The sequence below is a fragment of the Microtus pennsylvanicus genome, chromosome 1 (genome assembly GCF_037038515.1).
Source record: "Microtus pennsylvanicus isolate mMicPen1 chromosome 1, mMicPen1.hap1, whole genome shotgun sequence".
NCBI lineage: Eukaryota > Metazoa > Chordata > Mammalia > Rodentia > Cricetidae > Microtus > Microtus pennsylvanicus.
Genome location: NC_134579.1, coordinates 113652580 through 113673845, shown reverse-complemented (window position 1 = coordinate 113673845; position 21266 = coordinate 113652580). Strand labels below are relative to the sequence as shown.

The window sequence follows — 21266 nt, the reverse complement described above, 5'->3', positions numbered from 1 at the left end:
CAAGTCTTTTGAGACTGGGTTTCCTTCAGATAAGGGTGGGTCAGCATATCTAGCTCAAAATTAATTCTACTTGCAAGCATGCCTAAGGTAATTCCTCCCTGCAGCTCCGTAAGTTACTCTAACTGGATCTTCCTTACATTAACACACATATCAGTTTGGACTACCACTCAGCTCCTCAAAGTTGTTTCTAGTCAGGCGGTGGTGGTGCATGACTTTAATTTCAGCACTTGAGAGGCAGAGGCAGGAAGTCTGGTCTACAAAGTGAGCTCCAGAATAGCCAGGATTGTTACTCAGAAACCCTGTCTGGATACACTTAACCCTCATGTCAGAAAAAGTTGTGGTTTCCAATATCTGTTTCTTCTGAATAAGACAGGGATAATGACTAAGTAGCATACAACAGACTTGTTATAAGGCACTTTATTAATATAAAAGTGCTCACATCCCTTTAAATGCATTAACCTATTTCCTGAATAAAATGGACTCAAAGTGGTGGCGCACGCCTTTAATCCCAGCACTTGGGAGGCAGAGGCAGGCGGATCTCTGAGTTTGAGGCCAGCCTGGTCTACAAGAGCTAGTTCCGGGACAGGCACCAAAGCTACAGAGAAACCCTGTCTCACAAAACCCTATCTCTGTGTACTCTGATATTGCTTATCTCCTAAACAACTGCTGTAAAGAAGCATGTACAGCCCATGTTTTCTAATTGTAAAAGCCAACGCTTCATACAAAGGACTCAAACAAGAACAGGTAACGTAAGTTGACACCAGTTTTGAGAAAACCATTTTTATTATCACTGCTCAGCTTGTGTGTGCAGATTATGTACCAAATGGCCCGATCTTCTAGAGAACATCTACATAACATTTCTTTTATGCTTCAAGAGATGAAAATAACTGTACAAGGTTAAGTACAAAAGTACACAAGACAGCGGACACGAGAAAAATCTATGTATGAGATTTTATCCCACCCGAAGCTTTAATATATTTGAAAAGTAGAATTCATGAACTAAAAAATATTGTCCTTCTATAGTCCTGTCAAGTTTAATGGAAGTGGGTTTAACCTGATTACAACACTAACACCAGTATCACTGATCTGATATTTACAAAAAAAATCGTATTTTTCAATAAATTAAAGTCAATGCAACACCCATGCAAGCTAGAATACTAGCTGTTTGGTGAACAAGGACCTGACATCAGAACAAGTCTATAAAGTCCCAAATTGTTATTTTTCAAACTGTATCCATTCCACGCATTGAAGAGGTGAAACCCAAACCCATTCCTCTTTGTGTGTGGGTTTGTGATCTTGCCATTTCATACTGAGCATCAAGATTTCGAAAAACTTCTTCTTGTTGCTTCAGAGTCTTGTAACTTTCTTCATCAACTGAGCTACAGCCAGCTTCATCTTCACTCTAAATATCATGCAAAAAAATTTGTTTTAATTTTTAACATTTATGTTATATACTGTACACCATGTGCATGCAGTGTTTGCAGAGGCCAGAAAAGTGTTGTTGCCCCGAGGACTGAAATTACCAACAGTTGTGAACTATTGTGTGGTGCTGAGAATCAAATAAGTCCCCTTGGAGAAAAAGTCCTTTTAATAGCTAAGCCATCTCTCCAGCCCCAGATATGAAATAAGTAACCTCTACTGTAAGTTATTAAAATACTTTTAAGTGCAAAGGCCTGTTATATATGGAACACAATGTAATTACAAATAACTTCCCGTTAGTGGTGTGGTCAAGAATAGTGCCAGGACTAGGCACATAATGCCATACATCCAGCAACCACAAGCTGAATCACAACCATCTATAGTGTGATCTGATGCCCTCTTCTGGCATTAAGTTGTACACATAGATAGAGCACTTATATACATAAAATGGTGATGCATTATTTTTTCTTTGGTTTTAAGAGACAGGCTTTCAGAGTTTCTTTGTAGCCTTGGCTGTCCTGGAATTCAAAGGTTTGTCTGCTTCTGCCCAAATGCTAAGATTAAAGGAATGCACCAAGTCGCTCTTAACCTAAAAGAGCATTAGTATTTTCCCAGCAAATTCATTTCTATTCTTTAAAACTTTCACCAAAATACCACAAAAGAGTTGGGAGGGGGTGGCGCATGCCTTTAATCCCAGCACTCAGGTCTACAGAGCAAGTTTCAAGACAGTCAAGGCTATAGAAAAACCCTGTCTCCAACAGCCACGAAGGATGCTTCTACTTAGGATCACAGGCTTCAGTCAGAGGTCAAGATTGCTGGGGAGTAGTGGTCGTGATGGTGGTGGTGCACGCTTTCCCTGTGAGTTCCCAAGGCAAGCCTGGTCTACTAGAGTTAGTTCCAGGACAGCTAGGACTGTTACACAGGGAAACCCTGCCTCGAAAAACCAAAGATTGCTAAGCAAGAATTCTACCACTATGGTCAGGTGAGGACATATACCAAGATCCTGTTTCAAAGAACAAAAACAACCAACCAAAGGGTCTACCAACTGAGCTACGTCCTCAGCCCTGTTTTAGATTTTTAAATACAGGGTTTTACTAGTTATCCTCACGAGGTATGAGCAACAGATATGCCAAAAAAGGCTGTACTGTCCAAAAGTAAGAAAGACTATGGCATAGTCATATCTATAGGATTAACCTGGAGAATAGAGATATTCTCAATTAAGTACTTAGAACTCACATATGACCAATATCCTTTGAAGCTGGAAATCAATGTTGCTGTGAAAATACAAGTTAGGATCAATCCTAAGGCATAACTCACCTTAATGCCCATTAACTTCCTAAATTTCACATTTTGGTCCTTGTTTCCAAAATTCAATTTTTCCCATATTTCAGCAGACTGAGATTTGTCCTATGAAAAAAAGAAAGCACTGAATTTTAGAGTAAGTATAATTTAAGTTTATTATGTCATAAATATCACTCAGTAACCCAGGTAGTCCTTTAATTTTTTTTTTTTTCGAGACAGGTTTTCTCTGTGGCTTTGGAGCCTGTCCTGAACTAGCTCTGTAGATTAGGCTGGTCTCGAACTCACAGAGATCCGCCTACCTCTGCTTCCCAAGTGCTGGGATTAAAGGCGTGCGCCACCACCGCCCCGCTGTCCTTTAATTCTTGATCCAACTGAACTAACTGCCTCATCCTCCCAAGAGCTAGGACTTAGAAGCATGAGCCACCATCCCTGGCTCATAAGATATGTTGATCAAGCTGCTTAGCAGCCCACACCTTATAAATGTAATGTGATTTTCTTTAAAAGCTTGGCTCAAACGAATTCAACATTTTAACATTACAATACAGTATTACCATCCAAAAAGGACAACTGAGAATCATGCAAATGAGCTACAATTCTTTTCTAATTTGAGACACACACACTCTCAATTTTACTTATGGGAAAGTTAACCATTATAAACAGGCTCTTGGAAATGACAGGTTATACTCCAAATTGTTTAATGCAATTATCAGCTAGTGGTGAAATGATGAGAAGACACAAAAACTTACGCCTTCTTTCTTGCCTTGCCAGAGCATTTTCCTCTTTTTTTCTTGCTCAGCAAACTTCATTGGATTCACAGCAGCTGGGTTATAGTAGCTAGGTACAGCTATGCCAGTCTCCGCCAAGGCTTTAGCTTGCAGGGCTGCCATTTGAGCTGCCATAGCTATCTGAGGAGTCACTTGTGTTCCTGACGCCAACAGAGCAGCAACATTGAGAACAGAACCCCCAGTGGCTGCAGCTGCTGCAAAACACCGAATGGATTTTAAAACACATAAGCTAATACACATAAAAGTAGTATTTGTATATGTATATAAATCCTTAGAATTTGTAAAAGTAAAAGATAATTTTCACCAAATAAAGAAATGTTTGCTAATATATGTTTAATGTGTTTATCAATAAACATTTGATTATTACTGTTAAAGAAATATACAGAAGCAGCCGCAGAGGTGGCTCAGAGGCTAAGAGCGCAGCCTGCTGTTCCTAAGGTCCGGAGTTCGAGAACAGCTCACTCTATGTAAAAACCGGAAAAAAGAATAGGGCATGATTACAGTAAAATGAACTATAGGACCAGCAACAATTTTTGTGTGTGTGTTTTTTTCAAGATAGGGTTTCTCTGTATAGCACTGGCTGTTCTGGCACCTGCTTTGCAGACCAGGCTGGCCTCAAACTCAAGAGATCATCCTGCCTCTGTTTCCTAAGCGCTGGGATTAAAAAAGGCGTGTGCCACCTCACCCAGCACCAATTTTAACTAAAACATTCAGAAAAACGTATAAGGAGGGCACTGTTCATACCCAAAAGATGGTATTGTCAAATTCTAGGGAAGGGCCAGATTCTTCTAAAAATAAGTTGCCAATGTAGAACATAGAGCAGATGTGAGCTGTCTTTCTGTATGTGTTGCTTTTATTGGCCAATGAATAAAGCTGCTTTGGCCTATGGCAGGGCAGAATATAACCAGGCTGGAAGAGATATATATAGAGTAGGTGAGGTTAGGGAGACAGGCAACCAGAAACTTTCTGGATAGATATGGGTTAATTTGAGATATAAGAGCTGACTGGAAATATGCCTAAGTCATCGTCAAGCAGTGTTGTGATAATATAGTTTTTGTGTGATTATTCAGATCTGCTAGGAAATGAACAAACAGTCTCAGTTTACATAGAGCTGCCACCTTCAAAAAGTATTCTTGGCTAGGTGGCGGTACAACATGTAATCATGGCACTCGAGGAGGCAGAAGCAGACAAGTCTCTGAGTTTGAGGACCGCCTGGTCTACAGAGTGAGTCCCAAAGCTATGTAGTGCTGATAACTGCTGAGCTGGCTCCTCACCTCTCACCTTCTTACAAGATAGGGTCCTACTATGTAACCCTGACTGGCTTGGTACTTGGTATAGAAACTATGTTGGTAACAAACTCAGACCACTTTTACTGTCTCCTGATTAGTAGGAGAAAAGGCCCAAGGCATCCTCCCCTGCTAGGATATAATCCTCATAAAAATTTTTCCTATACTTTATGTTTTTGCAGACAGTTTTGCTCTGGGCTGGCTTTGAATTTGAAGGGAGCCTACAGATTAGTTATAGCACACCGTATATAGTTGGCTCTAAAAGTTCTTAAGCTAATACTATAGAAAGTCAGTTGTGGAAGTTTATAGGAGGAGAGAACTGACTCCAGAAGTGTCCTGACCTACACATGGCATCTGAGTGCATGCATACACACACACATTTTTTGTTGTTCTCAACAGTCATCATACACACCTACACACAAGAGTTTTTGTTGTTATTGTTGAGACAGTGCTTCACTATTCAGACCAGGTTGAAATCCTCTTATCTGTCTGCCAAGTGCCGGAATTAAATGTATATAATCACTCATGGTCAGAAAAAACGTTTTTGAGAAGATGAAAAACATTCAAAATGTTTATATACAGTGCCTTGATAAGAAGGGATAAAGGTGGTTTTCCCATCAAATTTTCTGCAATTTTCAAGTTTTTTATACCACACAATTCATACCTGCAGCCATTTCTTGTTGTTTTTGCTTTTCAACCATTTCCTTTTCCCGTTGTTCTTGTAATTTCTTTGCCCTTTCCAATCTATCAAAAACAATGTAAAACAATTTTATGTAAAACCAGTATGTACCTTCATTATATACACACATTTTATATACAAAACATTAAATTAATGAATATCATACTCCCCCTACTAAGATTAGAGTCAGTAATGAGTATCAATACAATTCTCAAAACAAAGGTTTTGAGAAAGATGAGAGGTGACTTATGCTGTCTGTACTGGCCTTGAACTGCAGGGCTATAGCAGGCTACCAGCCAGGGACGCAAACTTTGCTATATTCATCCAAGTAGCATATGCCAAAATAATATTTTGAAACTTCTGTGAGTCTGTTCTTTTTGATACAGGGTCTCAAGTAGCTTTGGCTAGCCTTGAACTCTGACACTCCTGTCTTTACCTGACCAACACTGGGATTACAAGTGTGTGCCACGATGACTATTCAAAAGTAATTTCTAAATTGGTCAAAGCAAAATTTTTACAAGTATCCTTTCACTCCAACCCCAAATGTTTGTGTTGCCGTGGCAACATCACTCAGAAGGCTAAAGCAGAATAAGTTGGTAAAACCCTGTGTAGAAAAACCAAAACATCCAGATCCTGGGGTGGCACCATGTCTTTAGCCCCAGCAGCTGGAAGACACAAGACCTCAGTGAGTTCAAGACCAGTCTGGGCTGACATAGTTCTGGGAAGCCAGTGCTATCCTGTCTTAAAAAATAAAAAACAAAAATAAACCAAAATGTCTCCAATTTCTGTCAGTGCTAGCTATGAAGGCAAAGATAAAATTAAAGACTATAAACCACATACTGGTGCTAGATAAATTATAGTGCATGTTTAAGTGATAAAGCAATATTTATAATACACTGCATAGGAACCTGGACAAAAACAGCCTATTTTATATTCAAATAAGGGATCAGCATAATCTTGAGTTTAGAAGATGATATGCGAAAACTCTTCTTTACAATCTACTAAACAGGACAAACTAAATCAAGAAATTTATGGTTAGCAAGGAAATTGATAACATGAAATAAAAATTTCAATACAAAACAAAAATTAATTATACACTAAATTGCCATGGTTGGTTAAATTTCTACAAAGTAGATAATAAGTATCACTCAATTTTTGAAACAGAAACCTATCAAATGTTACATCTCATTAAGTTAGTCCAAGCAAAGGTTATCTTCAGGTTTTGAGACACACAGGCAATGTATTATAGTGACACCAAACAGGCATTTGCAGTTTTTCCTTTCAAAGAGTGTCTCATGTAGTCTTGGATGGCCTCTAACTCAGGTAGTGATAATGACCTTAAACTTAGAGAATTCCTGCTTCTACTTACTATCCAAATGCTAGGATTAGGTATGTGCCACAACTGACTTTAGGCAGGGCTAAGGAATTCAGGGCTTATGCATTTCAGGACAGCACTTTATCAACTAAGCTACTTTCTCAGCAGATATTAGTTTTAACAAGCACTTAAATTTACTCAAAATGAGGTTTACAACCTATAATCCTTGATAATAAGTTTATTGCCCTAAAACTCTCCATGTAGCCCAGAGTTGTCTCAACTCAGCAATCTGCCTGCCTGTCTTCTGAGTACTGGGATTGAAGGTGTGGACCAATACACTTTGTTTCTTTCTGAATCACTGGTAATCTAAACCAAACGGCTTGATGGTAATAACTTTTCTTTTGGTTTTTGGAAATAGGGTCTCATGTAAGCCTAACACTGCCCTCAAAATATGTAGCCAAGAACAACTCTGACCTCCTACTGCTCAGTGTAAGAACCGCAGATATGCACCAAACATATCTACTCTAAAACTTTACCTTAAGAACAATTAAAAAGAAAATATAATAGATGCCAGTATGTAAGAAAGAGTGTATCTTCAATGCTTGGAAAATTACTAAGTTAATAAACAATTATCTATTAGATTTTCTAACACTGTTGCTCTAAACAAGCCAACTATTGGTTTATGGGTTGCACGTGTAGGGCCATTGCAGGTTGAAATCAACTCCATTCACTAAGGTGAATGGATGAAGACGGGTGAGCTCACACCTTTGCTGCTGCTGTTCAGTGGAGTTTCTGCCAGGCTGGCTTCACAGGGCAGCAGCACATCAGGTTACACTGTGATAACTGTATTTTTATAATGAAAAAAAATACAAACTCAATTTTGTAAGAAAAAAAAAAACCCCAAATCCAAAAATATAGCTTTCAGAATATGCAAAAAATAAGCACTTGGCTTTTGGCCTCCTGAAGCAGCTCTTTGGCCCCTGCATATTTCTGACACAGACCTGCTCTAATGTGGCCACACAACCGCCCAACACTCAAATAGAAACCTCAGAAACGCAACATTCTCTCTACACTACAAGATAGTAAATTGGCTTACGATGTGCATCTACTAAAACTATAATCTAGTGACAGAATTCCCAGTGTTCAGGTGTTTTGTTATAAGGGGAAAAAAAGTAAAGTAAAAGACAACTTAGGTTTCCTGAACGATTTAAAACTCAAAGTTTTCAAATGCAAGCAAGACATTTCAATCTATGTTTCTTTCATGGGGTGACAATGGAAAAAATAGCAGTTAATCACAAAGGCAAAAACTTCTCAGTTTTCCTACATGCGCAAATTAAAACTAATGACACAAACCCCAAATTAAAAACCTACTTGGATTGTTCTGTATCACAAATGTGCAACAGCATTCATGGGGGTATGGTACTGGTGGTAAAGAATTATCCTCTGAGTTAAAAGTATTCATTTGTCTACACCATTGACAGTTACTAGAAAAAGAAAAAAAAAAAACTTTAAATGAGAAAATACACATACCTCCTAGCTAAAGCTTCCTGGGCGTCCATTGCTGTGTTTCTACCTCTGAAGGGAGGTGGACTAGGTGTCCGGCTTAGGCTTCTGCTAAATCTTCTTGGTTTTTCAATTCTCTTCTTTCTATCTCTGAAACAACCAGTATTTTATGTCCCATTACAGTCACAGAATTATCAAAACCAATTGCATCAATAATTATCAATTTTCTCTAGATAGTCCAACAAAGACCAAGCAATATATCAAAAAAAAAAAAAAAAAAAAAAAAAGGCTTTCTAACAAAAATCTGCATTTCACCTGTGCACTACTTACATGCCTGGTGAAAAGCCAGAAGAGGACATGAGGCCTATTGGAATGGGAGTTCCAGATGGTATGAGCAGCCATGAGAACTGGGAGTAGAACAAGAGCAGTCAGTGCTCTTAACCACTCAGCCACCTCTCCAGTCTCAATATATCCTGCATGTTAGTATGTAAAAATAAGGATTCAAATATTCTTACTATTTTAAGTTGAATTATTAATGTTTCAGATAATAGTTATTAACTGCTAAAATAGGAACGTGTAACAGAAAAAATATCATCTAATGGGTCCGGAGATTGCTCAGTGGTTAAGAGCACCTGCTGTTCTTTAGGAGGATTGAAGTTCAATTCCGAACATGCATGTTGGGTGGCTCACAAGTACTTGTACTGTAACCCAGATAAAGGAAATCTAATGCCCTCTTCTGGCCTCCACTTGGAAGAAGTATGTAGGTTCTTATACTCAAGGATAAGCAGGAGGGAAACCAGGAATGGTAAACACACAAGACTGTTCCCCCCAGAAAACCATACCCATTTTCCACGCAGACGGCTAAGAACAGACATGGTTAATACCCTGGTGACTTCTGGGCCATCTATATGGCCAGGCAACACAAACATCTCCAGACCCTTACCTTGAGCCTATTTATTTCAGTCAAGCAAAGCACTATCCTCCTACATACCCTTTACTGTTTACCATGAGTTTGCTTCCTTAATCTATAGGACCTATTTTCATGAAGATGTCACTTATACGAGAGTTTCAACATAACCATTTCTTAAGCTTTGCTGTGTACATTGTGTTAATTATCACCAGAAAACATTCTTTTCCTCAAACTGTGCTATGCTTAAATATACCTAAAATAAACTACTGGGTTCTAGACCCTCAAAGTTTGGCCTAAAACCAGCTACTGAGCCATGTTGAACTGGACTGACTTCTTGTCCCTCACAAATGGACAACCTGCTTGTCACGGTGTTTGAAGAGACCCCACCATCTGCTTTTGACCCCAGGTACCATCCATGAAGGCAAAACAATCAAACACACCAAACAGGTAAATTAGGAGACACAAAACCCAAATGATCCAATAGTATTCAGTATTAAATGTGATAAAAAAAGAAACACAACTGCTGGATGTGCTGTCAAATGCCTTTCAAAGTTACACAGATAACCTGTCTCAAAAAACCTCAAAACCCAAAACCAAACCAAACTAAACAGAAAGATCATAATAAACTTAGGTTACTAACACCTTCAGATCATACACTGTGTAAGAATGTTTATAGAAATTCTTTCCTGTTGCGAGGGCATAGGACCCACAGACAAAGAATACTAAAGCACAGACACACCCCCTAACTCTACATTTATTTTTACTGATGAGATAATGATTTAAAATATTTTACATCAATCAGTAAATAATTTGTGTTGTACTCCTGAAAAAAGATCGATAGTGAAGAGCAGGCTCTACTTTATTCTAGAGAATGAACACTTACCGACTTCGACTCCTTGATCTGCTCCTGCTTCTAGTCCTATGCCTGTGTCTGGATCTTGATCGGGAACGTGTTCTAATCCTTCGTTTTCTATCTCGGCTTCTAGATCTTGACTTCTTCCTGTCTCTGCTTCTAGATCGAGACTTTTTTCGATCCCTACTCCTGGACCGAGACTTTTTCCTCTCCCTGCTTCTACTTCGATGGCGCCTGTAATTCAAGTTCATAAACTTTTAATTGCTTGTTGTTCTTCTTTTCCCTTTAAGGTTTATTTATCATGCAGACATATCTCATTACAGATGCTTGTGAGCCATCCATCACGTGGTTGCTGGGAACTGAACTCAAAACCTCTGGAAGAGCAACCACTGCTCTTAACCCGAGTCATTGTTCCAGCCTCAGTTGTCTCCCTTTTTAAGGACAGGTCTTACTACACATCCCAGGCAGACCTTAAACTTAAACTCCTACTTAATTCCTGATTGCTGAGATTGTAGACAAATGTAACCACACCAAGAACATAATTGTCCTTGCTACTGTATACCCTATAAAGTGACTAACCAAAACACGCAAACAAATACAATCAAGATAGCAATAAAGGGCTGGAGAGATGGCTCAGTGGTTAAGAGCACTGACTGCTCTTCCAAAGGTCCTGAGTTCAATTCCCAGCAACCACATGGTGGCTCACAACCATCTGAAATGAGGTCTGGTGCTCTCTTCTGGCCTTCAGGCATACAAACAGAGTATTGTATACATAATAAGTAAATAAATAAATATTAAAAAAAAGATAGCAATAAAACAAAACAAAAACCTAAACAAACAAGTTTGCACTGCTTATAGGATAGGAAAAGGTGTTTCCCCAGTCATTTTGGCAGCTACTTTTGGTTGGGCTCTATCTTGCACCATGGCTTAAAAAGGAGGACCAACATTTGAATTAGGGGGAAAAAAAATTTCAGCGGTAGTTGGATTCACTTTAATGTTAATCTGTTATAAAAGTAGAAATCACATGCTGAACTAACAAGTAAGACTCTGACTCCGGCGTGTAAACGGCCATTCTTACCAACCTCTCAGCTTTGGCTTAACTTAAAAATTTCATGCCACATTCGGCAAAACTGGCATTCATCACTACAATGGTAAAAATATTGAACTGGGCACATGAAAATTACGACAGAGCATATGCACTAGCTGTCAATGGCCCAGTTGCTCCTAATGTCATAAAAAATACAACACAACAAACAGGTGAAAGCAAATTATAACATTTTAATACAAAAGTTTGGGGGCTGGAGAGATGGCTCAGTGGTTAAGAGCATTGCCTGCTCTTCCAAAGGTCCTGAGTTCAATTCCCAGCAACCACATGGTGGCTCACAACCATCTGTAAAGAGGTCTGGTGCTCTCTTCTGGCCTTCAGGCATACAGACAGAATATTGTCTACATAATAAATAAATAAATAATAAAAAAATAAAAAAGTTTGTCAAAGCTTATTGTAATTGACCCTGATTTCAAACACCAGCTCCTCAAAAACAAATCCCCACACTGGAGTTGGAGAAATGACTCAGTTCTTTTGTAGAAGATTCCCAACACCCCGCATGTAACAGTTCCAGGGAATACAGTGCTCTTCCAGTCTCCATAGGTTCCAGTCACACATGCAATACACACATAAGGCTAAACATCCATACACATTAAAGGAACACTGGGAGATGATTGTCTAGTGGTGGAGCATACCTTTAACACTAGCTTGACTGAAGTTTGTGGGCAATGGAAGCCATCTAGTGAGTCAGTTACAAAGTCTTGATTCAAAAAGTAAACTTTAAAGAAAAAACAAACAAACAAAACCCCAGCCAGGTGGTGGTGCATGCCTTTAAACCCACCACTCAGGAGGCAGAGGCAGGCGGATCTCTGAATTAGAGATAAGTATGCTCTATAAAGTAAATGTCAATACAGAGAAATCCGATCTCGACTATCCCACCTCCAAGCCCCAGTCAAAAAAAGAAAATGTTGAAAAAATAAAGAAAGAAAAGAAACAACAACAACAAAACCCCCAACAAATTCCACATAAATCTTACAAAATCTTTGGCTTAATACAGCTTAACAATTCAACCTTAAAAAAATTTTCTTTTTTCGATGTACATTGTGGTTTTACATATATGTCTATATGAGGGTGTCGGACCCCCTGTGAACTGCCACGTGGGTACTGGGAATGGAGCCCTGACCCTTTGGAGAGCAGCCAGGGCTTTTAACCACATGAGCCACTTCTCCAGCCCCTACAATATAACCTTTACAACTCAAGAGAAAAGGTTAAAGGTCACCCAGAGCCACTAATTAAATGTGGTAACTATCTTTCCACCTTCTGGGAACCATTTTTGAATTTATGAGAAAGCCCCAAAGGATTTTTGTTCCAGTGCTGTGGATTGATTCCCAGGGCTTTAGACATGACAATTTTCTACTACTGAGGTATATTCTAAGGTTCTAAAAGTCTTTAGTTACCAGCTACATTAAGGTAGTTAAGAAATGATTAGTATCCTATTTAAGATTATGTGTCTGTAACGTGGGCTAGGAATAACCTACAAGTTAAAGGTACTGGAAGGCACCACACTACAACACCCAAATTAGTTACCTTTCACGAGACCTAGATCTTGAGTGACTTCTGCCTCGTGATGACTTCCTTTCCTTGCGTTTGTGTCTGTCCTCACCATTTTCAGATGAATTTAATCGCTCTCTTCCTTTGTCAGAAGAATGTTCTTTATCATTGTGCTCCTCGGACTTATGTCTCTTAGAGGATTTATCTTTGGATTCATGTCTTCTTGCCTGTTTTAACAAGAAGTTGGTTCTTTCAGGAAAATAGTGCAACAAAAAGAGTTAGTATGGGTAACAGTAAACAAAAATGTTGTGATGCAACATTAGTAACCTTAGGAATGTGTGGCAAACAATTTTATCTAGCCTCATATCACCCAAATGTTACATATGTAATTATAATTTTCTAATTAAGACACAAAACTTGTTTGTTCCCTAAGTACTTTAAAAAACAATGATTTAGAAAACAGATACTGAAAGATAGTTCAAGTGGAATCCTCATTTAAAAAAAAATTAACAAAACCCATTCTAAATCCCACGGATTATTAAGTTTAAAAAATAGGGTCAGGTGCAGCGACACACCTTTAATGCCAGCACTAGGGAGACAGAGCACGGAACATCTGAGTTGGAAACCAGCTTGGGCTATAGAGAAAACCCCGTCTCAAAAGAAAAGACTACCTACTCCCTAACCACAAAACAAAACAAAAAAATAATGGAAAGGAGAGACATAGCTCAGTTGTAGAGCTAGCATACTTAAAGTCTTAGGTAATCCCCAGTAATATCAAAAAGAGAAACAAGCAAGGAGCTAATAGGTAAAAACACAAAGCAATGCTTCACAAAATGCACTTCAAATGAAGCAGCAAAGTATACTTTAACAAAAAGGTAATACTCCCCGCTATTTCAAATTTGCAGAACAGCAATGTCCCCCCCCCTTTAACTAACCATATTTTTCCCACATTCTCTCCAAAAGACCTTATCTTTCTATGTCTATCTGTTTGCATCAACCCCAACAGGCTTACAGCTTTATTACATTGTAGGTTCAAAAATAGTACCTACCATTTTTAATCGAGAAAAAACAAAACAAAAACTAAACCAGGGGTAACAATTACTATGTCATCATAAAATATATACTGTGAACTTAAGTGTATGAGTAAATCTCAACCATTCAATGTCAAACTTGGAAGTATTATGTATCTCTCAACCCAAACTTGTGACGTACACCTTGTATTTAAAGCGTAACTCCCACACAACTCAGAGTAATTAAACTTAAATCTAAGAGAAACTCAGATCCTCTAGGCTTATTTTCTATTTCATATAAACAAGAGGTGAAAACACAAAGCTGCAACTCAACTGGGCCTAGACCCATCCATTGCTGCTCAGGCCACCACTTCTCCACTTTAACAACATGGATAGTTCCCACAATAGGTCAAAGCATATTTCTTTTGACTAAAGGTTAACTTTAAATACGAAGTCAAAAAAGTGGAGTCAATGGAACATGCACAATGCTATATCTGAAAATGATCATAATGACTTTTATTTTGCAGGAAAAGAGACCTGCAGACACAAGCTAAAACCTTAGTTTCATGACCAGTTCTCTATAATATGACCTCAGAACCTTCTCAACTTTGCCATACAGTAGCAGACTAGAAAAGCTTTAAATGGTTAAACTTCCAGAAACTTTAAGAGTGTAACACCAGTTTTCAAACATAACATTACTATTAATTTTATAAAACATTAAAACCCTTAGGTGATTTAAGATATATTTAAGGGAAATAGGAGTTTGAATGACTAATAGTTACCTTATCATGAAGTAGGCTTATTATTTTGCTATCTGAGTCTGCAGCGTCTTCAGTTCAGTCTCTTCGCGCATTAGCACGCTGAGTATGATTTATTATAGAAATGTTATCATGTGAGCTAAACAAAATAGTCATTTTCACAAAAACTCTCCTAAATTAAAAATGTAACAGAGCTTCCATTAGGGGAAGAGGTGAAGTCCCTGCCCATATTTGTTTTACGAGTCCCTTGCCCAGCCCCCTAATCTTTTTCCTTTCTCACTGCTAATCTATTCCTGGGTAGCTCAACTTCTTAGGTAGGTGAGGGCAAGCTAACTCCTATGTAGTACAGCTGCTGCTTTTGTTTTCCTTAGGCTTTACTGTAAATGTCACCTCTCCAACTGTCCCTCACATTTTTGCTGCAATAGTATAAGGTTCATAGGTCTAGCTTCACTAAAGAAAAGAAAGGAAACTCAGTACTTTCAACGAGGAAAAAGTAGCCCACAAATACGGTATCAATAAAGATGTCTGATATTTAAAAATCCTGAGCAGTTGTCGAGGATAAGGAGACCTGGGACCTCAGATTAATGGAAGCTCTGTATCACAGGCCTAAAAATCCAGCTTATTCTTCATATGATATTTTTATTGTGAATATTTTCACAGTATAATAAAAGTTAATAGATTTTTGAAGGCACTTTTTATATAAACAACTATCTCCTTGAAAAATGTTGAATCCAAATCATGCTTATTTTAAAGCCCAATTAACCTTTTAAATTTCAAGCTTTGGTACTTACCTTGACAATGGTAAATAGTCACACAAACATTTCTACCAGACACTTTACAAGAATTTTAAAGTACCTATTCACTACAAAGTGTTAATTACCTCTTTGCTCCGGCTCCGGCTTCTGTGTTTTCTTCCTTCATTATCTGTGAACACACAAAAAACCCAAAAATACATAAAGATATACAAATATCTTAAACACAAACATTACAATAATGTCAGCAGTACAGGACTTTCATAACAAGGCCCAGGGTTGAATAAAAGAGGGAAAAAAGCCAATCAAAACAACCACTTCCTAAATTGCTAGTCAGGGCTTTCATGTATCTTTCAAAGACTACATTTTTTAAACATCTTGACTGGCCAGAGACTGGAACTCGCTATGCATACCAGGTCTGTCTCTGCACCATGCCTGGCCAGTTTATTACTGCTTATGTGCCCATGTGTGTGGGTCAGAGGTATAGGTTCCCCCTTCACCATCAAGGAGGTTCCGAGTGTTGAACTTAGACTATCAGGCTTACACACACGTGCCCTCACCACACTAAGGCATCTTACTGGATGTCAACTCTTGACCTTCACATCCCTGTTCCCACATACACCACACACATACTAAATACAGATATGTATACATGAATGTGTATGTGTGCACATAAACCAAAAAATAAACAACAAAACTGGGTTACATTTGACCTGATTTATAGTCAAAAGAATGTTAGCTAGAAATTTCGTGGGTTTTTTTTGAGGCAGGGTTTTATATACTCCACAATGGCTTTATTTTTTGATCATCCTGCAATGTCACATTCAGCTTGAAAATGTTGTTTAAATGTGATCAGAATGTCCAACAGATTTAAACATACTAAAAAAGGAAATCTTGTTAAAAACCATCTACATATACAAGTAACAGATGACTGAGCTCCAGCCACAACTTTTAAACTAACCGCTCTGCTGTTTCTCACTTTGCAATGTTAGGTTCTTACGTAGGCGAGGCACTCTACCACTAAAATCACTCCAGCTCTGCTTGTTTGCTTGCTTGCTTTCTTTCTCAAAATAGGGTTCCTCTGTGTAACAGCTCTGGCTGTCATGAAACTAGCGCTGCAGACTAGGTTGGCCTTGAACTCACAGAGATCTTCCCGCCTCTGCAGGGATTAAAGCTGTGCTCCAGGTCATGTGTTCTTTAAATAGCAGAATGTTATGCCTTCAACACGAGACACTGTCTCACTATTTGGCCTAGGCTGGCCTGGAACTACTATACAGTCCACGCTGTCCTTGTATGTAGCACTGCAGGGCTTGGGGTATATATAATGAAATGACAGGGACTACCTACCCGGCAGAGTACTGGACTCTAGCCTTAGTGCTAGAAGGAAAAAAAAACCTTCCCTGTAGGCGCTACAACTCAGTACAAAGTTTGTGTTAAATACATTCAGAACATACCACATTCCTTACCTGATTTTCGTTTTCTTTCTCTTGACCTTGACCGTGACCTTGAATAGTGATGTTTTGAGGTTCTAGGAGAAATAGATACATCTGACTGCTCTTTTTTCTTTTCTCTATCCGGGGATGTCTTTTCCGGGGCTAGTCCGTCTCTTTCTGTATCAGTAGCCTAAAAGTTAAAAATAAGAATCATCAAAATTTGTAACTGCATTTCCAATGTCTCTTGGTTTTTAAAAGGGCAAGGGACGAAGACGATTGTGTTTTACCAGAAAAGAAAACCAATATCCAAACACGGCTGATTTCTAAGTGGATATATGTGTAGTAAAGTAACAGATGTAAAAGACCTAGTTCTGGTATTTCCAATAAATATTTAAACTATAAAACTTTAGATGTGTGAATTAAATGTGCTTTCTTGCCAGTAATCAAATCGCTGTTCATTATTAAAAAGCTATCTAGAACAAGCTGTTAAAAGGTTTAAATTACTTAGAACTATAAGATATTAAAGGAGCATAGGGAGCATTTTCTAGATTATAAAAGAATAAGTAGAAAATTACCTTACCTGAGAACCTAATTAACCTTCTTTAATGAAAATATCCCCTTGGCACAGAGGTACAGCAAAACATGTTCTGCCTCTCCGTATTTATGCTCTGGGCTATGGAAACATCAAGCCGTTTCCATGTTAAAGCATTTTATAGGCAATATTACAATATAAATTTTATTTTGCAGTCCTAAGGAGTAAACCCAGGGTTTCATGCTTGTTAGGCAAATTCTCTATCACTGAGCTAAATCCCAGCAGTTACAAAACTAAAACAAAAATCATGACACACACATTTCCAGAGAACTCTTTACCCAAGGTTCAATTTCTATTAATTTTCTAGTTTGCAGAAGGCCACCTATCTTCTGCACTCCTAATAGCAACCAGCACAGACGCCCATGAATAAATAAATGCTCAAGATATGAATTTCAGTTCTATCTCCTCACTAAAATTATTTCTGGTTGAAGATGTAGGTCAGTAGTAGAAGCATTTGCTCCAAGTGTGACGTTCTATCTTAAATCACCAGTGCTGGGAAAAAAAATTTCCAAACACCACTAACCCTGTTTTTGAGAACTGTGTGATCCAAATAATCTCACCACAGAATTCCTACAGAAGGGTGGGAATGAGGCATAACAGTACTCATGCAAGAACGCCAGAACATTTTAATTAAAAAGAAAAGTACTGCCCGGTGGTGGCAGCACACTTTAATTCCATCCAGCACTTGAGAGACAAGAGGTAGGTAGATGGTGGATCTCTGAATTCAAGGCCGGCCAGATCCAGAGTTCCCGGACAGCCAGGACCAGAGAAAAACCTTGCCTGGGAGGGGGGCAAAGGACAGGCAAACATGCACAAACAAAAAAGAAATTGATGAACTGATTTAAGCTGGACTAACTGAAATTATCTTATTTTCAAGGACACACTAAAGCCTGAAAATTCCTTTGAACTGAACTTGATTTTGAGATGACATTTCATAGGCAAGAGAAGCCCTGACATTGAAATTCCTGGTACATGCCATCAAGCCCAACATTTGGTTGAATTCGATAAGAGGCACTAGAAACAAGCAGACCTGAACCATAAGCAGTGGAGTGGTAGGTATCTGACTGGAGCAGGCAAGGAAAATGAACCTGCTCATTTGGTGAACATATGCCTCAGGACAGGAGCTGGCAAACAACATTATTTTTCTGCACAATCTTGTACACTTTTCTTTCTTTTTGAGACAAGGTATCTTTATGTAGCCCTGACTGACCTCAAATTCCCTGCCTCTGTTGGAATTAAAGACTTGTGTCACTTTGCCCATTATAATATTTTTTTTACATTTAAAAAACTTGGTAAAACAAGCAAAAAATATGAAAGGTTGTGCATCACCCATAAAACCAAAAGTATTTACCAGCTGCTCCTTTCCTCCAAGTGTTTACCAATCTGACTTATGACTTCAGAGGGAAAATAACTAGTCCCCATCAAGAAGAATCATGATTGACCTTTTTCCCTTGGGAAGATTAGTCCAGAAAACAGGTACCAAAATAAAGGAAGTGTATTATTTTACTGGAGTACAAATTTGGGTCAAAACCAACACCAGACTCTGAAAAGGACAGATTTGGGGGCTGGAACGATGGCTCAGCAGTTAAATACACATAATTAGAAGGACAAACTTATAATTGGAGGTCAAACGCAAAAATTATGTGCTAAAGTACCATTAGTACCTCAAGAGGAAAAGTAACAGAAAGGAAACAACCAGCTACAGGGGAGTTTCTCATTCCAGTATCCCATACTCTCTTTTTCCAAGACCTGAACAACTTCGTGCTAAAAAGGCCTAAGAATCAAGGTCAATCTTACTTTACAGCTACTACCGAGAAACATTAGCCCACTTCCATAAAATACTGTAATCCCCTTGCCTTTGCTACCTACTAATAAACATATTGCTCTACTATACCATCAACGATGATCCAAAACATTTTCTTTCATTCTCGTTCTATCCTTGAAAGATAATCTCAGATTGACCCAAGATACATTATCTAAACTTAAGAAGTACTTCAGACCTAAATCACAGGCATCCCCCACAAGTTTTGAGATGATGCCTGCTATATGTTCACGGTTGCCCTCAAGAGTTCTCAATATCCTGCCCCCCCAGCTGTTACGATAACAGCCATGTAAATCACATTCACTTTTCCTGAGAAACAATACGAGAACTGAGAACTACAGAAATATACAGCATTTAGTCCATTAATGCCTATTTTGCAAAAGGCTTAGAAGCCTGGCAAGAGGAACTTTCATATGCAAAACACACTGTAGAATAAAGCCCATCTCACCATCACACATGTATTAGTAGGCGTGTGACAGAAACACGTATTTTATTTTCCTAAGGATATCTACAATACAACAGATAGAAAGCCCAACTAGCAAAATTCCTCAGCCTTACTTCAGTTTAACAGAAATCCATACAGACACTGCTTTTAAACTGCCTTCTATTTAGTCACCAGGCTTCTTAGAAAGTCACCCATTTCCTACAATCTACATCTTGAAACCTCCAGATAACTGAAACACAGCACACAAATCCTTTCCCAGCACAAAGGAAGGTATGCAGCAGACTTCATTCTAGGGCAGTTCTCTGGGGGATTGTTTTTATAGTGGAGGGCACTGCAGAAACCAAATATTTGAGTTTATTTCACTTAACACAAGAAAAACACTACTCTTTACTTGAAATATATTAAGAGGCCGAGACACAATTCAAAAGTTATTAGTCCCACAATTTAAAAAAGCGTTAACTACCGTTGAAATTCCATAAAAATTATCTGAAATTCAACTAGATATAAAAGGTAGTGAGCTGCAGAAAACTATTTGTACTGTTCTAATTTCAAATATTCCAAGTATCAGGAAGAGCAATCCTTGTCTACAACAAGAAGTTAAAACCTTTCAGTCCGTGAAAGAGAATCCGTACAGCTCAGAAGAGTATTTTCTGTCTGTATCTAGAAACAAAACAATCACAGGATAGTATGATTCACTAAAAACGGGCATAGTATATCCAGGACAGGCTTCCTGTTCAAAATGGTCACTTAGGTACGGTTTTTAATGTTTTGTTGTTGTTTTCGGTTTTTTGAGACACGATTTCTCCGTGTTAACAGCCCTGGCTCTCCTGGTACTCGCTCTGGAGATCAGGCTGGTCTCAAACTCAGAGATCCACCCGCCTGTCTCCCGAGTGCTGGGACTAAAGGCGTGTGCCACCACCGCCCGGCTTGGGTACGGTTTTTATTTGGGTCAAGAAAGGGGACTCAAAGAAACAAGCCCCGCGGTTCTCAATAGTAACACGAGTAGCCATGAAGCACAAGTATAAGGGAATAGAACTGGATAATTAGACCAATTTTTTACTCTTTCAAACAATCCCAACTCCAACCGAGAAGGTTTTCACCGACAAACACTAAGCAAAATCAGTCTAAGTACCCCATCTCACTAAGGGTTCGTTTAAACAGACTGCTTTTTTGACCCGATACTTTCGAAAAACGACTTCTGATCTTTTTTTTTTCCAGTCGCTTTTCTCCATGGAAGCATAAACTCTGAAGCCCGATCAAGGCTCAACACATATCACTTAGTCTGGGGCAAAGAGATGAATCCCACAGTTCGGGGGGCTTCTAAAAACGTGGGGTGAGGGAAGTGATGAGGAAAGTTCTGGAAAAAAGAGCCATTCCCTGCGGCTCCCCACCCCCATCCACACCGGCTTACCTCCCCCCTCCCTGCAGCAGGAAGCCATGATGGCGAGCGCAGAAAGCGGCCGCGGCGCCATTTTGTCCACACACAAGCACGGACAACAGCTCCGAGAGCTGGCCACTCTGTGGAAAGGAACAAAAAAACAGCCCCGGCTTCACGCTCGAGTTAGTACCTACCGCCATTGTTTCTGAGTCCCGGCCGCAAAGGCGGCGCCTCTGCTGGACGCGTTCAACAGTACCGGCCGCCCCGAAGCTTCGCCACAGACTAGATCCCTAGCGCGAGAGACCCGGATGGCACAAAAGGGATGAGGCCTGGCGCGGCGCTCAGCTTGCTGGGAGAAGAAGGGGGTGGTGATAAGAGTTTCTATAACAACGCGGTTCGAGATGGTGATTGGTTAGTCTTTCCAAGGG

At 39.1% G+C, this 21266-nt stretch overlaps 1 protein-coding gene across 5 annotated transcripts; it reads right to left on the bottom strand.

Annotated features, from left to right (window-relative positions):
* Positions 1-750: 750 nt before the first annotated feature.
* Rsrc2 (arginine and serine rich coiled-coil 2) lies at positions 751-21171 on the bottom strand. Of its 5 annotated transcripts, XM_075979196.1 has the most exons (12): positions 21033-21153; positions 17182-17274; positions 16635-16791; positions 15297-15340; positions 14441-14518; positions 12685-12897; positions 10083-10286; positions 8317-8439; positions 5457-5536; positions 3468-3700; positions 2737-2826; positions 751-1402 (listed from the first exon to the last, which is right to left on the bottom strand). In XM_075979196.1, the coding sequence occupies exons 5-12, from the start codon at positions 14446-14448 to the stop codon at positions 1223-1225; spliced, it is 1131 nt and encodes a 376-aa protein (XP_075835311.1). In that variant the 5' UTR covers positions 14449-14518; positions 15297-15340; positions 16635-16791; positions 17182-17274; positions 21033-21153; the 3' UTR covers positions 751-1222. The 5 variants fall into 5 exon arrangements, with proteins under 5 accessions (XP_075835311.1, XP_075835316.1, XP_075835303.1 ...); XM_075979201.1 differs by lacking the exon at positions 17182-17274 and having other exon boundaries at positions 21033-21136; XM_075979188.1 differs by lacking the exons at positions 14441-14518; positions 17182-17274 and having other exon boundaries at positions 12685-12875; positions 21033-21171.
* Positions 21172-21266: the final 95 nt, after the last annotated feature.

Excerpts from the sequence above, each read along its gene's own strand:
- Rsrc2 (XM_075979188.1), bottom strand. Across the intron at positions 2,827-3,467 it reads GGCAAGGCAAGAAAGAAGGC|GACAAATCTCAGTCTGCTGA; the intron begins GTAAGTTTTTGT and ends TTTTTTTCATAG. Across the intron at positions 1,403-2,736 it reads GGAAGTTAATGGGCATTAAG|AGTGAAGATGAAGCTGGCTG; the intron begins GTGAGTTATGCC and ends CATGATATTTAG.